This window comes from Panthera tigris, chromosome B1 (assembly GCF_018350195.1).
Source record: "Panthera tigris isolate Pti1 chromosome B1, P.tigris_Pti1_mat1.1, whole genome shotgun sequence".
Classification (NCBI taxonomy): domain Eukaryota; kingdom Metazoa; phylum Chordata; class Mammalia; order Carnivora; family Felidae; genus Panthera; species Panthera tigris.
In genome coordinates this window covers 122,938,051-122,959,394 of record NC_056663.1, presented here as the reverse complement: position 1 = coordinate 122,959,394, position 21,344 = coordinate 122,938,051, and the positions used below count along the sequence as shown (strand labels likewise).

At 33.6% G+C, this 21,344-nt stretch overlaps 1 protein-coding gene across 1 annotated transcript in view; it reads right to left on the bottom strand.

The window, feature by feature from the left end:
- Positions 1–21,344, bottom strand: part of STPG2 (sperm tail PG-rich repeat containing 2) — a 614,041-nt gene that overhangs the window by 367,899 nt on the left and 224,798 nt on the right. Inside the window, 1 exon segment of the mRNA XM_042984154.1 lies at positions 19,742–19,901. Within this exon segment, the coding sequence (XP_042840088.1) occupies positions 19,742–19,901 (160 nt within the window).

Sequence of the window (21,344 nt, the reverse complement as noted above, 5' to 3'; positions counted from 1 at the left end):
TCTTCTTACTGGAAACAGTTTAGAGAGCAAACCCTAATAGCAACTTCCCCTGCCCCAAGTGGGCTACACCAACACATGCATTCTAGGCTCTAACAATTATGTGACCATGTGCTCTGGTTTTCCCAGGACTTTGTTCTATGCCTATAGTTCTTGTGTCTCATTCAATTTAGCACGTATTTTGAAAACAGCAGCCAAATTTGAGCATAATATCATGTAAACTATCTAGCAAGTAATCTCAACTTTGAAGATGAGCACAAAACCAAGTACTGACAAACATTTAAGGAAAGACAACTCAATTAAAGGGATATTTTTTAAAAACCTCATAACCTCAGGGCACCTGGGTGGCTCAGTCGGTTAAACGTCCAACTTCAGCTCAGGTCATGATCTCACGGCTTGTGAGATGGAGCCCCGCGTCAGGCTCTGTGCTGACAGCTCAGAGCCTGGAGCCTCTTCAGATTCTGTGTCTTTCTCTCTCTCTCTGCCCACCCCCCCCCCCCCCCGCTCCCGGCTCACACTCTCTCAAAAATAAATAAACAGTAAAAAAAAACCCAAAAAACTCATAACCAAAGAAACAAAGTGAAAGGTCATTCAGAATCATAATTTTATATCAGAATATTTAATGTCTTAAGACAGGTAAACGAACATATGTAAAATGCTAGAAAATTCAAGATATAATAAAGTAAATAAAATACTAAAGAAGGTTGGTGAGACAACATGAGAAGAAATAATTACTTGTAGTTTCTGAGAATGAGAAGAAATCATATGAGCTCAGACTGAGAGGGTTCAGCTAGATCCAAGCAGAATAAATAAAACAAAAAGACAAATAAAATTCTTATATCTATCCAAGTTAATGAAAATTAAAGACCAAAAAAAAAAAGAAAAAAAAAAAAACTCAACTCCCATATGATTGGAACAAAAGGAAGAAAATTACATTGACAAAAGAATGTTCAGAACCAGTATGAGACACAAGAAGACCACTAAATAATATGAGACACAAAGAGATCTCATTAACAGGTAGAGAGGACAGATTTCCAATAAAGAGATAACAATTTGAGGACTGAACTGTCAGCAGTGACAATGGAAGTTTGAAGTCGGTGGAATGACACTTTCAAGTGCTAAGGAAATTAGATATCAAGCAGAATGATACAGCCAGTAGGGCAATATTACAAAAATAAGGATGACATTAAGACATTTTTATATTTTTTAAAGTTAATTTGTTCAAAAGTAAACTCCTGATGGTCTTTCCAAAATCATCACCTCTTAGATTTGTCTCCATCTCGGTTAATGGAAAATCTCCCAATAGTTGCTTAGACCTAAACTTCTAGGTCACCTTTGGCTTCTCTTTGTCTCACAGCCTATATCAGAACCAGTGGCATATTCTATCATGTTTGCCTTCAAAAAATATCTAGACTGTGACACTTAGCAGCACCGTGACAGCCAGTACTCTGCTCTAAGCCACTATCACCTCTCATTGATACAGCAATAGCCTATTAACTGCTTCCTCTCTTGCTCCCCTCCAGTCTATAATATACAGAGTAGACTTGTTAAAACAAATCACATCAACAGTCCATTCAAAACCCTCTAATAGCCTTCCATCTCACCATGAAGCATGACCTACCAAACCATGTATCATCTGGATATACATGACATCTCTGGGTACATCTACTAATCTCCAAATAATTCTTTCTGCTATAGCCTTACTGGCTTCCTTGCTGTATCTTGAATTTGCTAGTCCCTCCTGTAAAATATATTCCATTTATCTTCAATGCATTTTCATTAGACACTTTCATATTCCATCAGTTCTTTCTGGTCTTGATTCAAAAGTCACCTTCCCAGTAAGGATTCCTTTACCTGATCTAAAATTTTATGTCATATATTTTTGCTTTATTTTTTCTGCGACAGAACATAAGATAAAACACAACTATATATTTTATATTTTATCATGCTTATTGCCTGTCTTCCTCCCTAGAATTTTAATGTCATGAGAGCAGGGATTTTTGTATGTATATACTTTATGCCGACTACACAATATGTACTGAACTGAATGAACAAATGAATGAATGGAAGCACTTATCACTAAAGTCTATAACTAAAGGAATTTCTAAAAGATATACTCCAAGAAGAAGAAAAATGACCGTAGAAGGAACGTCTGAAATTTAACGGAGATGAAAAAAAATTATAAATATGGGTGAATCTGAATAGCACTTTATTGCAGAAAACAATTCATCACGTTAAAGAAAACAAAGATCTTGATGACACGTAAACTTTATTAAGTGTGCATGTAGCAATACCAAGGGCATTTACTAAAAAAGAGAAATTAAGGGTATATGGTTCCAAATTAGTAGGAAAAACAAATGAAACAGGGTGGTGGTAGAGGATGGTGGAGGCCCTAAATCATTTCAAAGAAAAAAAAAGACAAGAAATACAGAAAGTAGAGAACAACAGAAAAATAGAGATTTTGTCACCTGGTTATCAAAACAAAATCTACCTCTTTCCTGAATAGGAAAGGGTTCTCACTAAAAAAATAGTTGGAAGTAAAAGGATGAAGAATAATATGCTAGACAAATTCTAAGAAAAACAAAAGGCTGATATAGCTAAAAGTATGAGTAAAGATAAAGAGGGGCAATATAACATGATAAAACGTTCAGCTCAACAGAAGGCTATAATATGTAGTCACCTAATAGTATTGATTCAAAAATTAGTAAGTGAAAATTAAACAGACCATTAGGAGTAATTGTAAAATATATCATTATAGTGGAGTTTTTTGACACACCACTCAGGGTAATTAATACATTAAGCAAGATATACAAGATATATTGGGGCGCCTGGGTGGTTCAGTCAGTTAAGCATCTGACTCTTGATTTTGCCTCAGGTCATGACCTCATGGTTCATGAGTTCAAGACCCACATCAGGTTCTGTGTTGACACTGCAGAACCTGCTTAGGATTCTCTCTCTCTCTCTCTCTCTCTCTGCCCCTCACCTGCTTTCTCACTCTGTCTCTTAAAAAATAAATAAACAAATAAACAAATAAATAAATAAACTTAAAAAATTTTAAAGATATAGAAGATATGAAAAATTCAATTAATAAGCTTAATCTAGCTGACATCTATAGCATTATATCCAATGACTGGAAAATACACATTATTTTCAATTGTAAATGAAATATTTACTAAAATACTATGTATTAGGCTATAGAACAAGTCTTAAGAGATTTCAAAACACCAACAATATGTAAATAACATTTCTTGACTATAAAATTTATAATTTAGTTAACACACAATTACAAAAATGTTTTTAATAAGGCTATAAACATTTGAAAAATTTAAATAGAATTTTAAATAACATAGGTCAAAGGAGATACGGTAATGTACATTAGTATAAATTTAGAACTGAATGGCACTTAAAACACTGTAAGCAAAAGGAAGTAGCAACAAGTAAATAAATGTGGTTGCTTTAAGCCAGAGAGATTTTGAAATTGTCTGCTTACAAATAGACCAATAGCTAATTAAAAACTTCCCAAATCTTTCTTCCTGAAGCTAGAAAGGAGCAAAAAAAATCTGGTAACAATGATTGATAAAAAAAATTTCAAGAAAGTAATATTATAGGCTAACCTCATTCCTAAATATATGTACAACAATCCTTTAGATAATATTGTAGATCTAATTGTGAAAAACAAAGCAACAAAATGTCTATAAAATTATTTAAGAACTATGATAGCAAAATAATTCTTTTTTTTAAGGTTTATTTATTTATTTTGAAACAGAGAGAGAGAGAGAGCACAAGAGGGGGAGGTGCAGTGAGAAGACAGACAGAATCCCAAGCAGGCTCTGTGCCATCAGCACAGAGCCCAATGCAGAGCTCCAACTCATGAACTGTGAGATGATGACCTGAGCCAAGACCAAGAGTCACTCAATCAACTTAGCCACTCAGGTGCCCCAAAAGGGAAATAATTTTTAATCAAGATACAAAAGCAATGACTTTAAGGAAAAGATGAATAAATTCAATATTAAAACTGAGAAGTTGTGTTCATCAATAGAAATCATTAAGAAACTGGAAAACAAATCACAGTATTTACAGTATGTATAACCAATAAATATAACCATAATATATTAAGAACTACTAATCAATAATAAAAATAATTAATAGAAAAGAGATATGAAAAGGGACTTAAAAAATTATCCAAATGGCCAAAGAGCACATGAAAAAGGATCAAATTTCACCAGTCATCAGGAAAATGCAGAATAAAGCCTCAGTGAAATACTCCTAAACCAGAATGGCTAAAAGAAAAAAGAGTGACAACACTACAGTTGGTGCAATTGCGGAGCAAGTGCAGATCTCATGTATTACTGGTGGGAATATAAATCACTACATCCAGTTGGAAAAACTAAAGCATCCACCTGAACATACATCAGACACTATGACCCAGAAACTCCATTCCCAGGCATATGAATCAAGAGAAATGCATATTTATATACACCAAAAATATATCAACAAGAATATTCACTCTAACATTTTTCATGAAAGCCCTAAACTAGAAACAACCCAAATTTCCATCATAGCAAGATGGATATAGAAAATCTGATACATTCTCATAATGAGAATGAACTAATGACTGCCACCTGAAACAATATGGTTTACAGCCCATTCAAGGTTGAGAATGAATTCATATACAAAATAGTATACACCTTATTACTCAATTTACACATAAGTTGAAAATAGTGAAAATAAACCACTGGTGACAGAAGCCAGAATAATGGTTAGCAACTAGGAGAGAATTAGGGGAGAGGTTAAGGATATTTTGTTTCTTCATTTGACAATGGTTACATGGGCAGTTAAATTTATAAAAATGCACTGAGATATAAACTAATAACTTGTGTACTTTTCTATAATATTTTAATGTAATGATTTTTATTAGGAGGTAAAGCCAGAGGCTTCATTGTCTCCTGAAAATATAAATTTGATATTTCTGTTATTGCTTTGTAATATATTTACAATAAAAATTACATATGATACCCAAAATGCTAAGAGATAGATACACCGAACCTATGTTGGCATAATTTAGCTTTATATATAAAAGTAGACTTTTAAAATATATTTTAACACTGTAACATTTCTAAGAATTCCACATTTGATTACATTTCCTCAAAATGCAAATCATTCTGTAGTGAAAGAAAAAGTCTGCACATATAATCTCAAGTTCAGAAATGAAAACTTTTAACAACATGGAATGATGTTTTAAGAGAATTATAATGTATTCAGGTAACCAATGCTGACTCTTCAAAGTAAGGTACAAAAAAATCAATTTTTATCACTTGAAATCTATTGCAATTAGAGAGCAATGCCAAGTCACTGACACACTAATGGGTTTCGAAATATTTCAAAAAGAAAAGGAAATTGCTAAGTGTTTTAATTGAAATGCAGTTCTAGTAAGTATAACAAATTGGATTATATAATTTTTCTGTAAAGCTACCGTATAAAACTATCATAACAGTGTTGAGTTTTAATAAATTTATAGCATTGTCTAGATACATTTTACATAAAGTTATCCTACATTGAACTATTTAAAAACTTTTATTATATCTTCTACTACAGAAACAGTTGTTTTTCTGTGTTCCAAGTGTCTGAATTCTAATTTAATTTTAGAACAGTTGTGTAGCATTTCCAAAGAGGATTGGCTCTACACATGGCTTGCTAGAAAAGAATATTCTGATTGAAATATATTTTTATGAATTTAGCTGCAACTGTAACCTACATGGAAATGATTAAACTTAGAGTTAGACACTAGATTTTCTAATTCCTGGGGTGTAAAATTAACAGTTGCAAAACCATACTTTCTGACCACAAAAAAAAAAAACAAAACTGTAATAATTACACATAAAAAGTAGAACCACTTCGGGGTGTCTGGATGACTCAGTCAGTTAAGCACCCAACTCTTGGTTTTAGGCTCAGGTCATGCTCTCACGGTTTCCTGAGTTCATGCCCTGCATCCGGCTCTGTGCTGTCAGCACAGAGCCTGTTTGGAATTCTCCCTCTCCCTCTCTCTCTGTCCCTCCCCCACTTATGCTCTCTCTGTCTCTCTCAAAAATAAACAAATAACCATAAAAATTTACAAGTAGAACCACTTCAAGAATATCACTATCTTCACTTTTCCTATCTCCCTCTATTTCTTTAATCCTGCCTTCTTGTCATTTAGTTAATAACATTTTATCCTTTGAGTCTCCTGATTTCTATGATTATATTCCCTGGGCTTAAAAAGAAACATCCCCTCTCCAACAAACACACACATTTCTACACTTTATTATCATTCAACCAGGTCAAGAAAATCTATCTTCCTCCTTCCCACCCATCTTTCCTTCTTTTCTTCCTATACCTCTCCCCCTACTGTAATGCTAATATCACACTATGGTCAATAAAACGCTTTAATGCTGGAGCAGTATTTCAAGGACTAGCACAACTTACTCCTGGTGCATTTAGATTTCTTTCAACCACCAATTTAGAAACTATGGTGAATATGTAACCAGACATGAATCTAGAGTAGTAAGTTTGGCCAGTGACACAGCTGGCTGCTATTCAGAATTAAAATTACAACAGAATAAAGCTCATATCAACCCTCCCACCCCCACAAAATTTCTTTTTGCTTTCTCCCTTAAGATTCATTTCCCCATACTATACACTGGGGAAGGCAGTATGAAGACTGTCTCATTCTTTTTTCACATTCTCCACAGCATGGTAGGCCCTTCATTCCTCCCAGGCTTGTAGAGTCTGGGGTGAAGGGGTAATGGGGAGTTATTGCTTAATGAGCATAGAGTTTCAATTAAACAAGATGAAAAGAGTTCTGAGGATAGATGGTGGTAACGGTGGCAGAACATTATGAATGTATTTAATATGACTGAACTGCACCCTTAAAATGGTTACGATAATCAATTTTATGTTATGTGTATTTTACCACACACAAAAAAGAACTTAGAGACCAGTACACTAATAACGTTCCAATCCATTAAAAAGAATACATTAAATCTCCACTTGGCATCAGTGTCATCCTATCCTTTGCAGCCTTTAACTGTAGAGATTATGCTTTTCATTCTCAAGGATTAGGTCTTTGAAGGCATTCACTCCTAATAAAAACTAGTTCCATCAATAATAAATTCTAAAAACTAATAATAATAAAAATCTGACCTGAGGTGAAGATTTCATGAATCAAGTTATTCTTTTGTTTTGTTTTGAGGTGTTTTTTATTTTGTTTGTTTCGTTAGGGGTGTGTGTTTGGGTTTTTGTTTGTTCGTTTGTTTTACTGTTTATTTTTTAATAATTTTTTTAACGTTTATTTATTTTTGAGACAGAGAGAGACAACGCATGAATGGGGGAGGGGCAGAGAGAGAGGGAGACACAGAATCGGAAGCAGCCTCCAGGCTCTGAGCCATCAGCCCAGAGCCTGACGCGGGGCTCGAACTCACGGACCGCGAGATCGTGACCTGAGCTGAAGTCGGACGCTTAACCGACTGAGCCACCCAGGCGCCCACTGTTTATTTTTTAAAGACAGAGACAGAGACAGAGTGTGAGTGGGGAGGGGCAGAGAGGGAGACAACAGAATCCAAAGCAGGCTCCAGGCTCTGAGCTGTCAGCAGAGAGCCCGATGCAGGGCTTGAACCCACAGACCACGAGATCATGACCTGAACTGAAGTCCAACGCTTAACCAACTGAGCCACCCAGGCACCCCAAATTCAAAAAGCAGATTATACACAGAAGAAAGAATTAATGAACTGAAGAGAAGGCTAAAAAAAATACCTACATGATGCATGGGGAAACAAAAGAATGGGACAGGAAGAAGAGGTTGTAAAAGAAAACAAAAGAAGCTATGTTTAATTGGAGTTGAAAAAGAAGGACGAGGGGGGGGGAGGAATATGAAGGAGAAAAGAAAGAAGAGTGAAAAGATGCAATCTTTGAAGATGTAATGACAGAATTTTCCATAAACGGGAAGAAAAAAAAGACATCAAGGCAAACTCAAGAAGCAGTATATAAATCTATTAGGATAAATAAACAGAAAAGCACACCTAGATACAACTTAAGTATTCATGGATGGATGAATAAATACAGAAGGTAAAGGTGCAATAGAATGTTATTCATCTAGGGCCGCCTGGGTGGCTCAGTCAGTTAAGTGGCCAACTTTGGCTCAGGTCATGATCTCCCGGTCTGTGAGTTTGAGCCCCGCGTCGGGCTCTGTGCTGACAGCTCAGAGCCTGGAGCCTGTTTCAGATTCTGTGTCTCCCTCTCTCTGACCCTCCCCTGTTCATGCTCTGTCTCTCTGTCTCAAAAATAAATAAACGTTAAAAAAAATTTTAAAAAAAGAATGTTATTCATCTATAAAAAAGAGAAATTCCTACCATTTGTGACAACATTGAAGACATTATGTTAAGTGAAACAAGTCAGACAAAGACAAGTACTATATGATATCATTTACATGTGGAATCAAAAAAAAAAGAAAGAAAAAGAAAAGAATTACTAGTGCTTTTGTTTAGGAAAAACGTTCCTAAAATTTGGAATAATGAATAGAGACGGTGTCCTTTGCCCTTAAATTATTCTCTGTAAATCCAAATCTCTTTCATTAATAGAAAAATTATCTCATTCTAGTGATATTACAAATTACATTATTATATTTTATACTGGCCTGCCTCCTCATTGTCTGGAGAATTATTAGACTAACAAGGTGAGAATGGGTAGAGGGCTTAAACTTTCCCAAGCCCAGCTTCCCACTCTTGGCAGAAATCTATCCCAAAGCATTATGAGCAGTTAAATCATCGAGCTTATGCTTACATAACTCCATTAACAAGAAGCCTCCTGGTTTTTTTTTTTAATGATTCATTTTTTAATTAAAAAAAATAGACACTCAGAAGCCAAATATCAACTTCTTTTATTTCTCTAGGGCTTTGAGTTTTGATCTTCCTGTCTCTGGAACCATGTAGGCCAAACTTCTATTTACTGGAAGAGAAACTTAAGGGGATTTGAATTAAATAGTTTTTTCTGTTTCCCTGGAGCATATGGTTAAATTTGGTATATTAAATTAAATGCATGTGCAAAACACCTGTTGTTCAAGGTTCTTGTGTAATAGATTCATATCTGACTTTCACTGTAAATTATAACTTTATGATGAGACAGCATATCTGCCATGGTCACCGATATATTTTATGAGCCTAACACTGCCCTACAAAAGTACAGAGCTCAGGAGATATGTGTTGAAGGAATGAATGTATTACATCATTCCCTTTCATAGGTGTTAGTTTCTAGTTTAACTGATACTTTCTGACTCATTTCAATAAAAGTTATTTCCCTTAATTCATTTAGCCCTGACCGGGTGAAAATATAGTACTTACACCTCATACATTTGAAGAAGTTTCCTAACTCTTGAAGCAACTTCCTCCATTAAAAGGTAATTAAGTTGTTCTTATAGTACCAAAATTTTCATACATTTTAGACAAAACTTAATTTGGGTGTTTTGTTTGTTTGTTTGTTTGTTTGTTTGTTTTTTGGTGTGTGTGCTTTTTTAAGTAGAGTCTATGCATGACTTGGGGCTTGAACTCATGACCTTGAGATCAAGAGTTGCATGATCTACCAAATGAGTCAGCCAGGTGCCCTGCTAAGACTTAATTTGATTAGCTTCATTCACATTTGAAAGTCAGTATCAAAGCAATGAGTACTCTTTATGAATTATAGGATTATATAATGAACCTAGGATTATATAGTTGACCCTTGAACAACACAGGTTTGAACTGTGTGGGTTCACTTGTACATGGATTTTTACAGTATAAAACTATAAATGTATTTTCTCTTTATGACTTTCTTAATAACATTTTCTTTTCTCTAGCTTACTTTATGGTAAGAATGCAGTATATAATACATATAATATTCAAAATATGTGTTAATCAACAGTCTGTTACCAGTACAGCTTTCAGTCAACAGTAGGCTATTAGTAGTTAAGTTTGGGGGGAGTAAAATTTTTGCATGGATTTTCAACTATACAGAGGGTCAGCGTCCCTAATGCTTGCATTGTTCAAGGGTCAATTATATAAATGCATACATCTGTAAAACAGTTTTCTCTTTGAAAAATTACCATAAAATTTAATAAGCAAATATTATTTTTAACATTATTTTCATAGGTAAAATGTCAAAAAATTTTAAAAGATACAGCACTTTGAACTACTACAAATATATATGTAATTATAAATTCACATGATATGTCATAATTATTTGACAAATCAATGAGGATTTGCCACTGTGTACCTTCCTGGCTTACTAATATACTATAAACTGTTTGTAACCTTACTCTTTCTATGTTTAAGAAACTTATATTAACAGCTGCTCCTCTACCAAGGAGATATCTGCACACCCATGTTTATTGCAACATTATTAACAAGAGCCAAGATATGGAAGCCTAAGTGCCCAACAACAGATGAATGAATAAAGAAGATGTGGTATGTAGAGACATGGGATATTTTTCAGTCATGAGAAAGAAGGAAATCCTGCCATTTGCAACAACATGGATGGACCTTAAAGACATTATACTGGGGTACTTAGGTGGCTCAGTAAGTTAAGCATCCGACTCTTGACTTCTGCTCAGGTCTTGATCTTGTGGTTCATGAACTCAAGCCCTGCATAGAGCTCTGTACTGACAGTGTAGAGTCTGCTTAGGATTCTCTCTGTCTCTCTGTCTCTCTCTGCCTCTCTCTCTCTTAAAATAAACTTTTTTTAAAAAGGCATTATACTAAGTGAGATAAGTCAGAAAAAGAAAGATAAATACTGTATGATATAAATTACATGTAAAATATAAAGAAAGCTGAACTTATAAAAAAAAAAAAAGAGAAAGTAAAATTGTGGTTGCCAGAGGCTGAAGACTGGGGGATAGGAGTCTTTATGGGTACAAACTTATAATTAGTAGGTAAGTAAGTCCTGGAGACATAACACAGCATAATGATTATAGGCAACAATATTGTATTATAAACATGAAACTTGCTTAGTGACTAGATCTTAATAATTCTCATCACAAAAAAGAAATGATTATGTTACCTGATAAAGCTGGTAGTTAATGCTACAATGGCAATCATATAGCAATATATAAAAGTATCAAATCAACCTTATGTTGTATACCTTAAACTTATATAATGTTATATGTCAAATATATCTCAGGAAAAATTTTAACAGACCTGCTCATCCATTTGCAATAAATTTATATGTGATTTTGGAAACAACTGTGATATAGGGGACACTAAAATTGACTTTTATTATAATCATCTGTGGACATTTTTCTCCCTTGCTAGATACCAGGAGTTTGAATACAAGGATTGAATAATTTTCCTTTATTCATAGCACAGTGCCTGAAACATAATATGTGCTCAAAAAACATTTTTTTTATAAATAATGAATGAACAAAACAATTGAACCATCTGGGTCTTATTTCTGTTTATATTATTTTCTATCTGTGTTAATATGACCAAATTTTCTCCTTTTTTTAATTACCTGCCTTTTAGTTTTCTCCTTTATAAATAAGGACGGTGATCATAACTCATAAGGTAGTTGTGATAATCCAGTAATGAATGTGAAATGCCTGGGAAACTTAAAACTTTCATTCAAATATAATACATGTCTATTTTAATCATTAATTTATCTAACTGAGCCACCTTCCTCTTTGTGGCTTTTATCTACTCAACTCTAATGTTCTCTCCCACCTTCTTAGATGATTTCAGAACATGAATCATCTTATTACATTACCCTATTAAATATTTCTAAAATAGTTTAATATTACTATTAATAGCCTTTACAATCCTGGACTTTCTAACCTTAATCTTGATCCAACTTTAGTTGTAGGCATGAACACACCTTCAACTTAACAATGACATAGAATATCAATTTCTTATTCTTAAACCACATCACCTTTGAGACCTATAATGAAGCCTTGTCTTGCCCACCCATCAATTATTCCATATTTTTACTTAGAACTAACTTTATCTGCCTTCATTTGTCCCCTTTCTCTGCTTAGAATTTGTTATCTAGTGCTGCATTAAAAACTACCCCCTCAAAACTAGTGGCTTAAAACAACAATAATCATTTGTTTCGATCAAAACTCATGCACTTTAAGCATGACTCAGAAGAGAAGATTCATCTCAGCAATACAGGGTATGGTGTCAGCTGGGGCAGCTTGACTGGTGGGTGGAGGTTCTTGTACTTCCATTCACTTACAAAGCTGGCTAGTCCATGCTGGAAGTTGTCCCTGAGCTAGGACTGGGGGCCTCATTTCCTCTTCACGGACCTCTTTATAGGCACTTGGTTAAGGCACTGCAGGATGGCTAGTTTCAAGAGTAGGCATTCTGAGAGGACCATCCAGAAGTGCATGAAGTTATTATGATTTAGCCTTGGCAGTCACATAGCAATTCTTTTGCCATATTCAACAGAAGAAATACCAAAAGTCCACCATGGAATTGGAAATAAACTCCAATACTCAATGAGAGCAGTGTCAACACTGCACTGTGTGAGGAACATGTAGGATAGAAGATATTGTGGCAAAAATTTGGAAAGCACAATCTTCCATAGTCCATTCTCTGGCTACATTTCGTATCTCCCATATGTAAAATACAAGCCACTCTGTGAAGGACTCCCAAATTTCAACCTGTTGTGGCATTAACTTGAACCTCAGGATTTTGTCATCTAATTCTGATTCAGATGTGGATGAGACTCCTCTGTTTTAGTACTTCCGTACAACTCTTTGAATACCGTTCCTCTCAATCTAAAGGCCTTGAATTAAGAGACAACTTATCTGGCTCACAGATAACCTATAGCCTAATGGTAGAACAGACATAAGATAAAGGCTATCACTACAGCTACTCAAAGGGAGAAAAACAGGAGGGACATAGCATTCATAGGCTCAAGGCATTTCAAATCCAGTGGAGTTCATATTGCCAGTTCCTAAATTAGGGTCCAATCCTAACTCCTAGGAGTTGTTCGGTATGTTTCATTACTCCATTCTGTGGGCTTCTGGTTCTGTCTTCTAAGTTATCTTTCTTTTTATACAAGAAGTAGCCCATGTTTGCAACGAGGTGGTTTTTAGCCAACTTCCTATCTGTAGAAATTTGAGAGTCCAAAGTCTTCTTTTTATTCTATATACTGTGTCTACCCTTCTTAATTCCAAGCCAATGTAATTTTTTAAAGTGTGGCCTCTTTGTTTTATTGATTTATAATTCACTCCATTATATAATGCTATACCCACAAAATGTATAAGATAAGATCTCTTCTATATATTACCTGTCTATATAAAATACACATGTTGTCAAATATTTCTTACATTTTTACATCATTTTCTACTTTAAGGCTATAACTCTATGTCAGACTTTTATTATATTATCCTTTATATTCTAAAATACTGTATACAAGTTCCTTCCAACCCCCACTCCCACATACTTATTCTCTACTTCTCAAATGAAGCTTTTCCCAAAGTCTCCAAAAAAAAGTGAATAACTCTGAAAACTCAGTATACCAGGCATAGGATAATTTTGCCTATAATATATGCTTATTAATAAATATGATCATGTTCAAATTGTATATAAAGAGCTTACTTGAAATATATATAAACTGCCCAATGAAATAAAGTTAACTTGAGGTTGAAATGAATAAAATTAGCTCATTTTCAATAATATTTCCACCATTTTTAACAAAGATATAGAATCAACAAATCCTCAATACTGATCTGATCTATTTTTGCCCACACTCAGAATTACCTTGCATTTTAACATCCCAGAAGCATTCTGGAAGCTATAGAAAAACAACAGCAAAAATTACGTATTTATTGCAGTAGGTTAAGTACTCACCAAGAGGGATAAACTGCATTTTGATAAACCCTATAGCATTTCTAAAGCTGTAATATTACAAACCACTGAGAAAATAGAATAAATAATTAGTTTTCACACTACACCGACTTTTATATCAAAGGTATTACTTATGTTTATTGAAAAAGTGAACAAAACTACCAACATGGTATATGTTCAATTAACTTCTAAGATAAATTATAGTTTTTTTCTGAAATAATTTCCTATGGGAGTGTGATGCAGAAATCACAATGTTATTTTCATGAGAAATGATCTATACTTTCTACATAAAATAAGTCTCAGCACCTGTTACTATCAGCCTTCAAATGTGTTCTATGCTGCATATGTTGCAGAATCTTTCATTTATTTAACTATTTTATTTTAATAAACATTGTGCTTTAAACTTCAATTGTTTTTCACCTAAAATCTTAAAATAAGTTTTACTTACTATAAAGCAATGTATGTGCTTTATTAGAGGAAACAACTGAAAAGCAAAACAAAATCTTCTGTGAATCTAAGGTAGTTACTTATATATTGTTTCCTCAGTAAGTAGGCCTTCCCTGATAATATTATTTGAAACTGTGCTTAACCCACTCTGAACTCCTACTCTTCCTTCCGTCTCTTATTTTTCTTCATAGCATTTATAATGATTTGGTATTCATTCTTTTTCCTTTCTTCTTTTGTTTTTTTCCTTGCTTTCTTTCATCTATCAATTTATTGATCTATTTATTCTCTTAAATGTCTAATCCATTAAATGTCTCTTACATCTCATATTACACTCTATGAAACAATGTTTCTATTTTGTTCACTGCTTTATCATAAGGCCCTGGAACAGTGGTTAATACATAAGAGTCCCTCAGTGTATATTTGTTAACGATTAATCAAATGAATCTTATCTTGTTACCAGGTTTAAATACATACACCATTTGAAAAATTTTCATAGGACTCTATCCAGTTGATGTATGAGAATTAACTAAACCCCATTTTTGTTTCTTTAGAACATTTTAAACTTTTCATTACTAGTGTTCTTTAATGAATCTCCTCGATGCTTAAATTTTGGCATATCATTTATTATTTCCCTAGGGTAATCCCAGAAGTAGGATTTTGGAGTTAAATGGCATATATTTGAAACATTGTGCCAGCCTGCCTTTGAGAATCACTGCTATCAATTTACACTCCCATCATGTTGTGTAAGAGTCCCCAGTTTCTCACACTCAATATTTTCATTCATTTTCTTTTTTTTTTTTTTTAATGTTTGCTTATTTTTGAGAGAGACAGACAGACAGAGCGTGAGCAGGGGAGGGACAGAGAGAGAGAGGGAGACACAAAATCCAAAGCAGGCTCAAGGCTCTGAACTGTCAGCACAGAGCCCAATGCAGGACTTGAACTCACGTACCCGGGGGAATCATGACCTAAGCCGAAGTCAAGCGCTTAACCTACTGAGCCACCCAGGTGCCCTCATTCATTTTCTTTTTAAACTTGCTGTTAGGGTACCTGGGTGGCTCAGTTGGTTAAACATCCAACTTCAGCTCAGGTCATGATCTCACAGTCTGTGGTTTCAAGCCCCATGTCGGGCTCTGTGCTGACAGCTTGGAGCCTGCTTCAGATTCTGTGTCTCCCTCTCCCTCTCTGCCCCTACCCTGCTTGCACTCTGTCTCTCTTGCTTGCTCAAAAACAAATAAACATTAAAAAAAAATTTTAATAAAAACAAAAAAATAAATAAACTTGCTGAGTCTTTCCCTCTTCTAAATGTCCAAAACCAGGTCAATAAGAGTGATAAAGTAATGTTTAAGCCCTTTTTCACTTAACTAAAATTTTACTTTACCTGAGCTGGATAAATCACAAAACCATTCACAGGTCTATGAATTAAACCTTGATGCAATAAGAGTAGGTTGCTTTATAATGTGATGCACTTCATTTAATAATTTCTTCATTAAATTTTTGTAATGTGTTTTTATGGGTTACACAACATTTAATGCTCTTATACTGATTGCAAATATACTACTTCCCTCTTTAATTTAGACTAATGAAAATAAATTTTCTCTCTCTTAAATATATGCAAAAACTTGATTTATGAATATAACAAAACCACTTCCATGCTGTTAATAAGAGTTCTAAAATAGGGGCGCCTGGGTGGCTCAGTTGGTTAAGCATCCGACTTCGGCTCAGGTCATGATCTCACAGTTTGTGAGTTCGAGTCCCGCGTCGGGCTATGTGCTGACAGCTCAGAGCCTGGAGCCTGCTTCACATTCTGTGTCTCCCTCTCTCTCTGCCCCTTCCCTGCTCATGCTCTGTCTCTCTCTGTCTCAAAAATAAATAAACATTAAAAAAAAAGAGTTCTAAAATAATTTGAAATAAATACATCACTATAAAATGCTGAGTGAATGAATGAATGTCCTGTAAGTTGGTAAATAACATAAGAATATAATTCATTTATCAACCAAACTCATAACTCATATCATTTATCAACCTCAGTTCTTAACAATTTAACTACAAATGTTAACAGTATGCATATTCTTTAAGTTTTGTAAGGCAAACCACTCAATTCTTAGTAATGTCATGACTCAAGGAACAAATATGGATAAGATGCTCTATAAATTCAATTTTATAGTTTCATTTATGTGTATATGTATATACACACATAACAACACAAAATTATTTCATCTGGCTTATAAAGAATTTGACATACAACCCAAAAGGTCCTTCCTATTAATAATAAAGTAAAGAAAAAATACCAATGTTTAAATGAAAAAATAATAGGATTAAAAAACACTTATTTTTTTAAAGTGTTTATTTACATTTCAGTTAGTTAATATATAGTGTTTTGTGGTTTTTCTCTTTTTTCCCCTATGATTATTTGTTTTGTTTTTTAAATTTCACAGATGAGTGAAATCATATTGTATTGTATTTCTTCAATTGACTTATTTTGCTTAGCATAATACTCTCTAGCTCCATCCATGTCATTGAAAATGGCAAAATTTTATTCTTTTCGATGGCTGAGTAATATTCCATTATACTTATGGAATATTCCATTATACACATACATACATATATCACATCTTATTTATCCATACATCAGTTTATGGACATTTGGGCTCTTTCCATAATATGGCTAATGCAGATAATGCTGCTATTAAACATGGGGGTTCATGTATCCCTTTGAATTAGTATTTATGTATTCTTTGGGTAAATTGCTGGATCATAAGGTAGTTCTATTTTAACTTTTTGAGAAATCTCCATATTGTTTCCCAGAGTTGCTTCATCAGTTTGCCTTCTCACCAACAATGTAAGAGGGCTTCCTTTCTCCACATCGTCACCAACACCTGTTGTTTCTTGAAAAAACATTCCACTCATAACTAATTCTAAGATATGACATGAAATGATATTATCTATAGGATAAAAATTGACACAAAGCATATAACCAACAGAACTATTACCACTGTATCTTATTTTATAACAATGATTTTCCTTTTATAAATCACAAGACTTAACATATTTAGTTAGATGGTATTCCCAGGAAAAGTTGAACGGTATTAAGAATTATAAACAGATATGGGCTATTCTCATTTTAGACCAGAAAACCATATTACTATGTATATATTAAAAAGAATCAAGAATTCTCTGTCATATTCATCAAAAAAAACCTAGCCTAACTGAAAAATCAATAAAAATGAGGAATCTATTTAGAGAGTTGATAATATGATGCCTGAATATCTTTTCCTTGATTAAATCAGTGTAAGAGAATAGGACATATGGAAGTTAATTTTCAATTACCAAAACAAAGCATGGATATTAATTGAATTGGCCCCAGTCACCTATTGAATCTATGTTAAAAACATGTTTTGGATGGTACACCTTAAATAGTAGATTAAATTTAAAATAATGAACAATTCTAATTACTACAATATTTGCACATTTTAGAGGAAATCAAATTTTATACATCATGATATCAGGTAATAGCTTCAGAAATCCATTTTTTCTAATGTGTTTATTATAGAGGCATGTGGGATTTCTGCTGTAATTTCTTTGAATTATAGGCTACTTCTAAGATGCAGGATGGCAATCTTGATGGATTATTAGTTTAACCAGTGTGATAAACTCGTTTCACTTAGCAAGCTGGCTACTCTACAGTTGTGTAGTGACTTTGACAGTCATTATGTCTTTGAATTCAAATAATAACTGTCTTTATAATGAAGATACTCCCCTCTCCCAAATTGTTTCAGAAGCTAGTGCTGGCTTGACAACAAGAAGAAATGTATTTCATATTATAATAAGGTTTTATACTTCTAAGGAGCTTCAGAGCTTCTGGAGATGACTTTGAAATTGTCTTATTAATCTTTAATATTCTCATGAGAGCCAAGTAGACAGCAAGTATTATCTGAATTTTGTGAAATAAAACTAATAAAACAATTAGTGAATTTACTTGCCCTAGGCTAAATACTGAAACAATGAAAAATCACAGTGCCAATCCTGACACTTAACTGAAACCTATACATTCCATCTACAATAATTTTTATGGAGAGAACAGTAAAGGCTGAGAGAAAAAATAATCTTCAGAAAATATGAAGTTCAACATAATTTACTTCAAGAAACCCTGAAATGGATATTTTTAAAAAATTTTTTTAATGTTGATTTTTGAGAGAGAGACAGTGTGAGCAGGGGAGGGGCAGAGAAAGAAGGACACACAGAATCTGAAGCAGGCTCCAGGCTCTGGGCTGTCAGCACAGAGCCCAACATGGGGCTCAAACCCACAAACTGTGAGATCATGACCTGAGCTGAAGTTGGACACTCAACCAACTGAGCCACCAAGGTGCCCCTGGATATTTATTTATTATTTGATTGTGCTTGGTGATGGTGACCGTGATAGTACCAGAATTTCAAAGAACTAATTCCCCTGTTCCACTTCTGGGTGACCACATAATGAGTGTGGTCAGGGACACTAACAGTGTTTGAATTCTACTTCATAACAAAGCTGAAACCTGACAAAATCAACAATGGTACAGCAAACTCCAGAGGAAAAAAAAAAAATACACAAAGTTAAAATTTGACTTACAATGGACCTTTACGTTGGCAAAATACTTGATTCTTGAAAGAACAGTGACAAACAAAGCAAGCCTCTATGGATTGTAGGCTCTCTAAGTATTCTCATTGGCTGACAGGTTGTAGTCTCCTAATTTGGTTCTTCATCAAAAACCCTTGAAAGAGTTTCTCCATTCTGTTTCATTTTTTTTCTCTTCATATTCTCATAAGTAGTCACTACAACAGTTTGGTTGTTTAGTGGTAATACATTTCTAAATTACTGCTGGAAATGATTGTTCCTATTTTCTATCTAGTTTTCCTGTGTGAAATAACACACTTACCTGATTTATCCTCATTACCAGGAAAAGTTATTGCATTCATTTTTAGTCTAAGAAAACTATTATTAGTAGCTGAACTAATCCTAATTTTTAAAATCAAAATTACTTTGGGAATTTTAACCTTCCCAAATAAATGTTTATCTTTTTATATGGATGTTTTCTTGATACTTGAGAAAAATTAAAATAATTCCATGACACTAACATGATGTGTGTCTTATACATAGTTAAACTCCTTTCTCCTCTAACAAACCTACCATACTAAGAATTTTGGATTATTCCCTAGTAGAAAATGACTTTATTAGTTTTAAGTTCAAATGAGTAACATTGTCTTTGGTAAAATTAAGGGACACAAAACTCAAAAAAATCTTATGGCTAAAAAAAATCTAAAATCTTTCACTGAATAAAGCAGATTTTTTTTCATCTATACATTTAAAAGAGGGGTATGGTAAATATAAAGGTATGTTTATAATATTCTATTTTAGTATGGAAACCTTAATTTTTTTTCCTCATAGCTTTAAAAACACAGTCTGTACTTACCTGGCCCATCAGTCATTTTCTCCAGGCACCGAGGAGCTGTGCTAAGAAAGGAGGTATGTTTCAGCTTAGCCGCAAAACTACGAGGTGGCATGTATTTATGTTGAACTTGGGACATCTCATATGATTTTTGAACATCATAGCTGCCAGGTGCTGGAATGTCCTAGAAATATTTCAATGGATGAGCATAAACATATCTTATATGGAATATATCTAAGACTAGGTAGCATAGATGTTCACACTAAACAATGGCATAAGTAGAAAAATATGAAAATTTTCTAATCACTTTTTAAAAAAAGAAATTTAAAAGAGTATCCCTAAATTTATGCTCTCCTAATAAAAGTGTAAATTTGTTTGTCAAAATTTAGGGTTAAATAAATAGAATTAGGAAACTTAGATCCATATTCTTTAAAAAAAATAGCTTTTATAATATAGATCAAACTTTCATTTTCAAATTTCACATTGAAAATCAAATTACATACAGGAATGAGAACAATAATTTTTTGTTTTCATAAGCAGCAGAACTATCTCTGCTATATCTGTTCTACATGACCATACTTCACTTCTATGAATGAAACTGCTTATTTCATGTTTAAGATTCCAATTAAGTTAAAAGCCTTCCCCTTTCATCATTTATGGCTGTTTATATGCTCTACAGTTATATTAACATTTTTAATCAACATAAACCACATGGAAATTAATAACTACAATAATAATTCTAAACTCAATTAAATATAAAATATCATTGCACAATTAATGCCTGTAAACTATTAGCTAATTATTTCAATAAAAAAATTTAACTCTTTTTCCTCAAATTATTTTAAAATAGAAAATGTTATATGTAACATATCTGTTCATCTCTATGATGTAGAAAGATGGAACTTTTCAAGTTTTAATGATTTTCTGGTACACAGGTGACTCTTGTGGCTAATGGTGTGCACTCTAGCACTAGACTTCTTGGGTTTCAAATATCTGTGCCTTACTTCTTTAGAGACCCTAAGCAAGCCACTTAACCTCTGTGATTCTCAGTTTCCTCATTTGTCAGTGGGAAAGATAATAATATTTACATCATAAATCATAGGGTTGTTGTGAGGATTAAATGAATTAAAACAGGTAAAATACTTAGATTGGTACCTAATTCTATAAAAGCTTTAGCTAATCTTAACTATTCTACAAAAGCCAATTGCAATGCAAACAAGACAGAACTACCAGAGTTTGGACTAATAGGGGAGTATTATAATGTTTCAAATAAGTCAAACAAATCTGGATATTGAAAAATCAGACTTTTAAAGTCCATGTTTTATAAAACATACTTTCTCTGGTTTCTCATACCCTTGTCATCACCTCCAAGCACATGCCAACAACATTATTTTCTACTTCCAAAGAATCACGAAATATGGTAAGGGCACTCAACATGACTAGGGGAGAGATGCTTACACGAAACCTCACATTTCTGGTTTAAGTCCTGTGTCAAACACCAAATGCCACATCGGAAAGTCAACTGAGAAAAGTCAACAGTTGTTTTCTTCTGGCCTATATCAACAGAATATTTAATAAGAGTGGGCTGAAGAGAAGCAATAATAGCAGTAGCTCCAAAGATGACTTC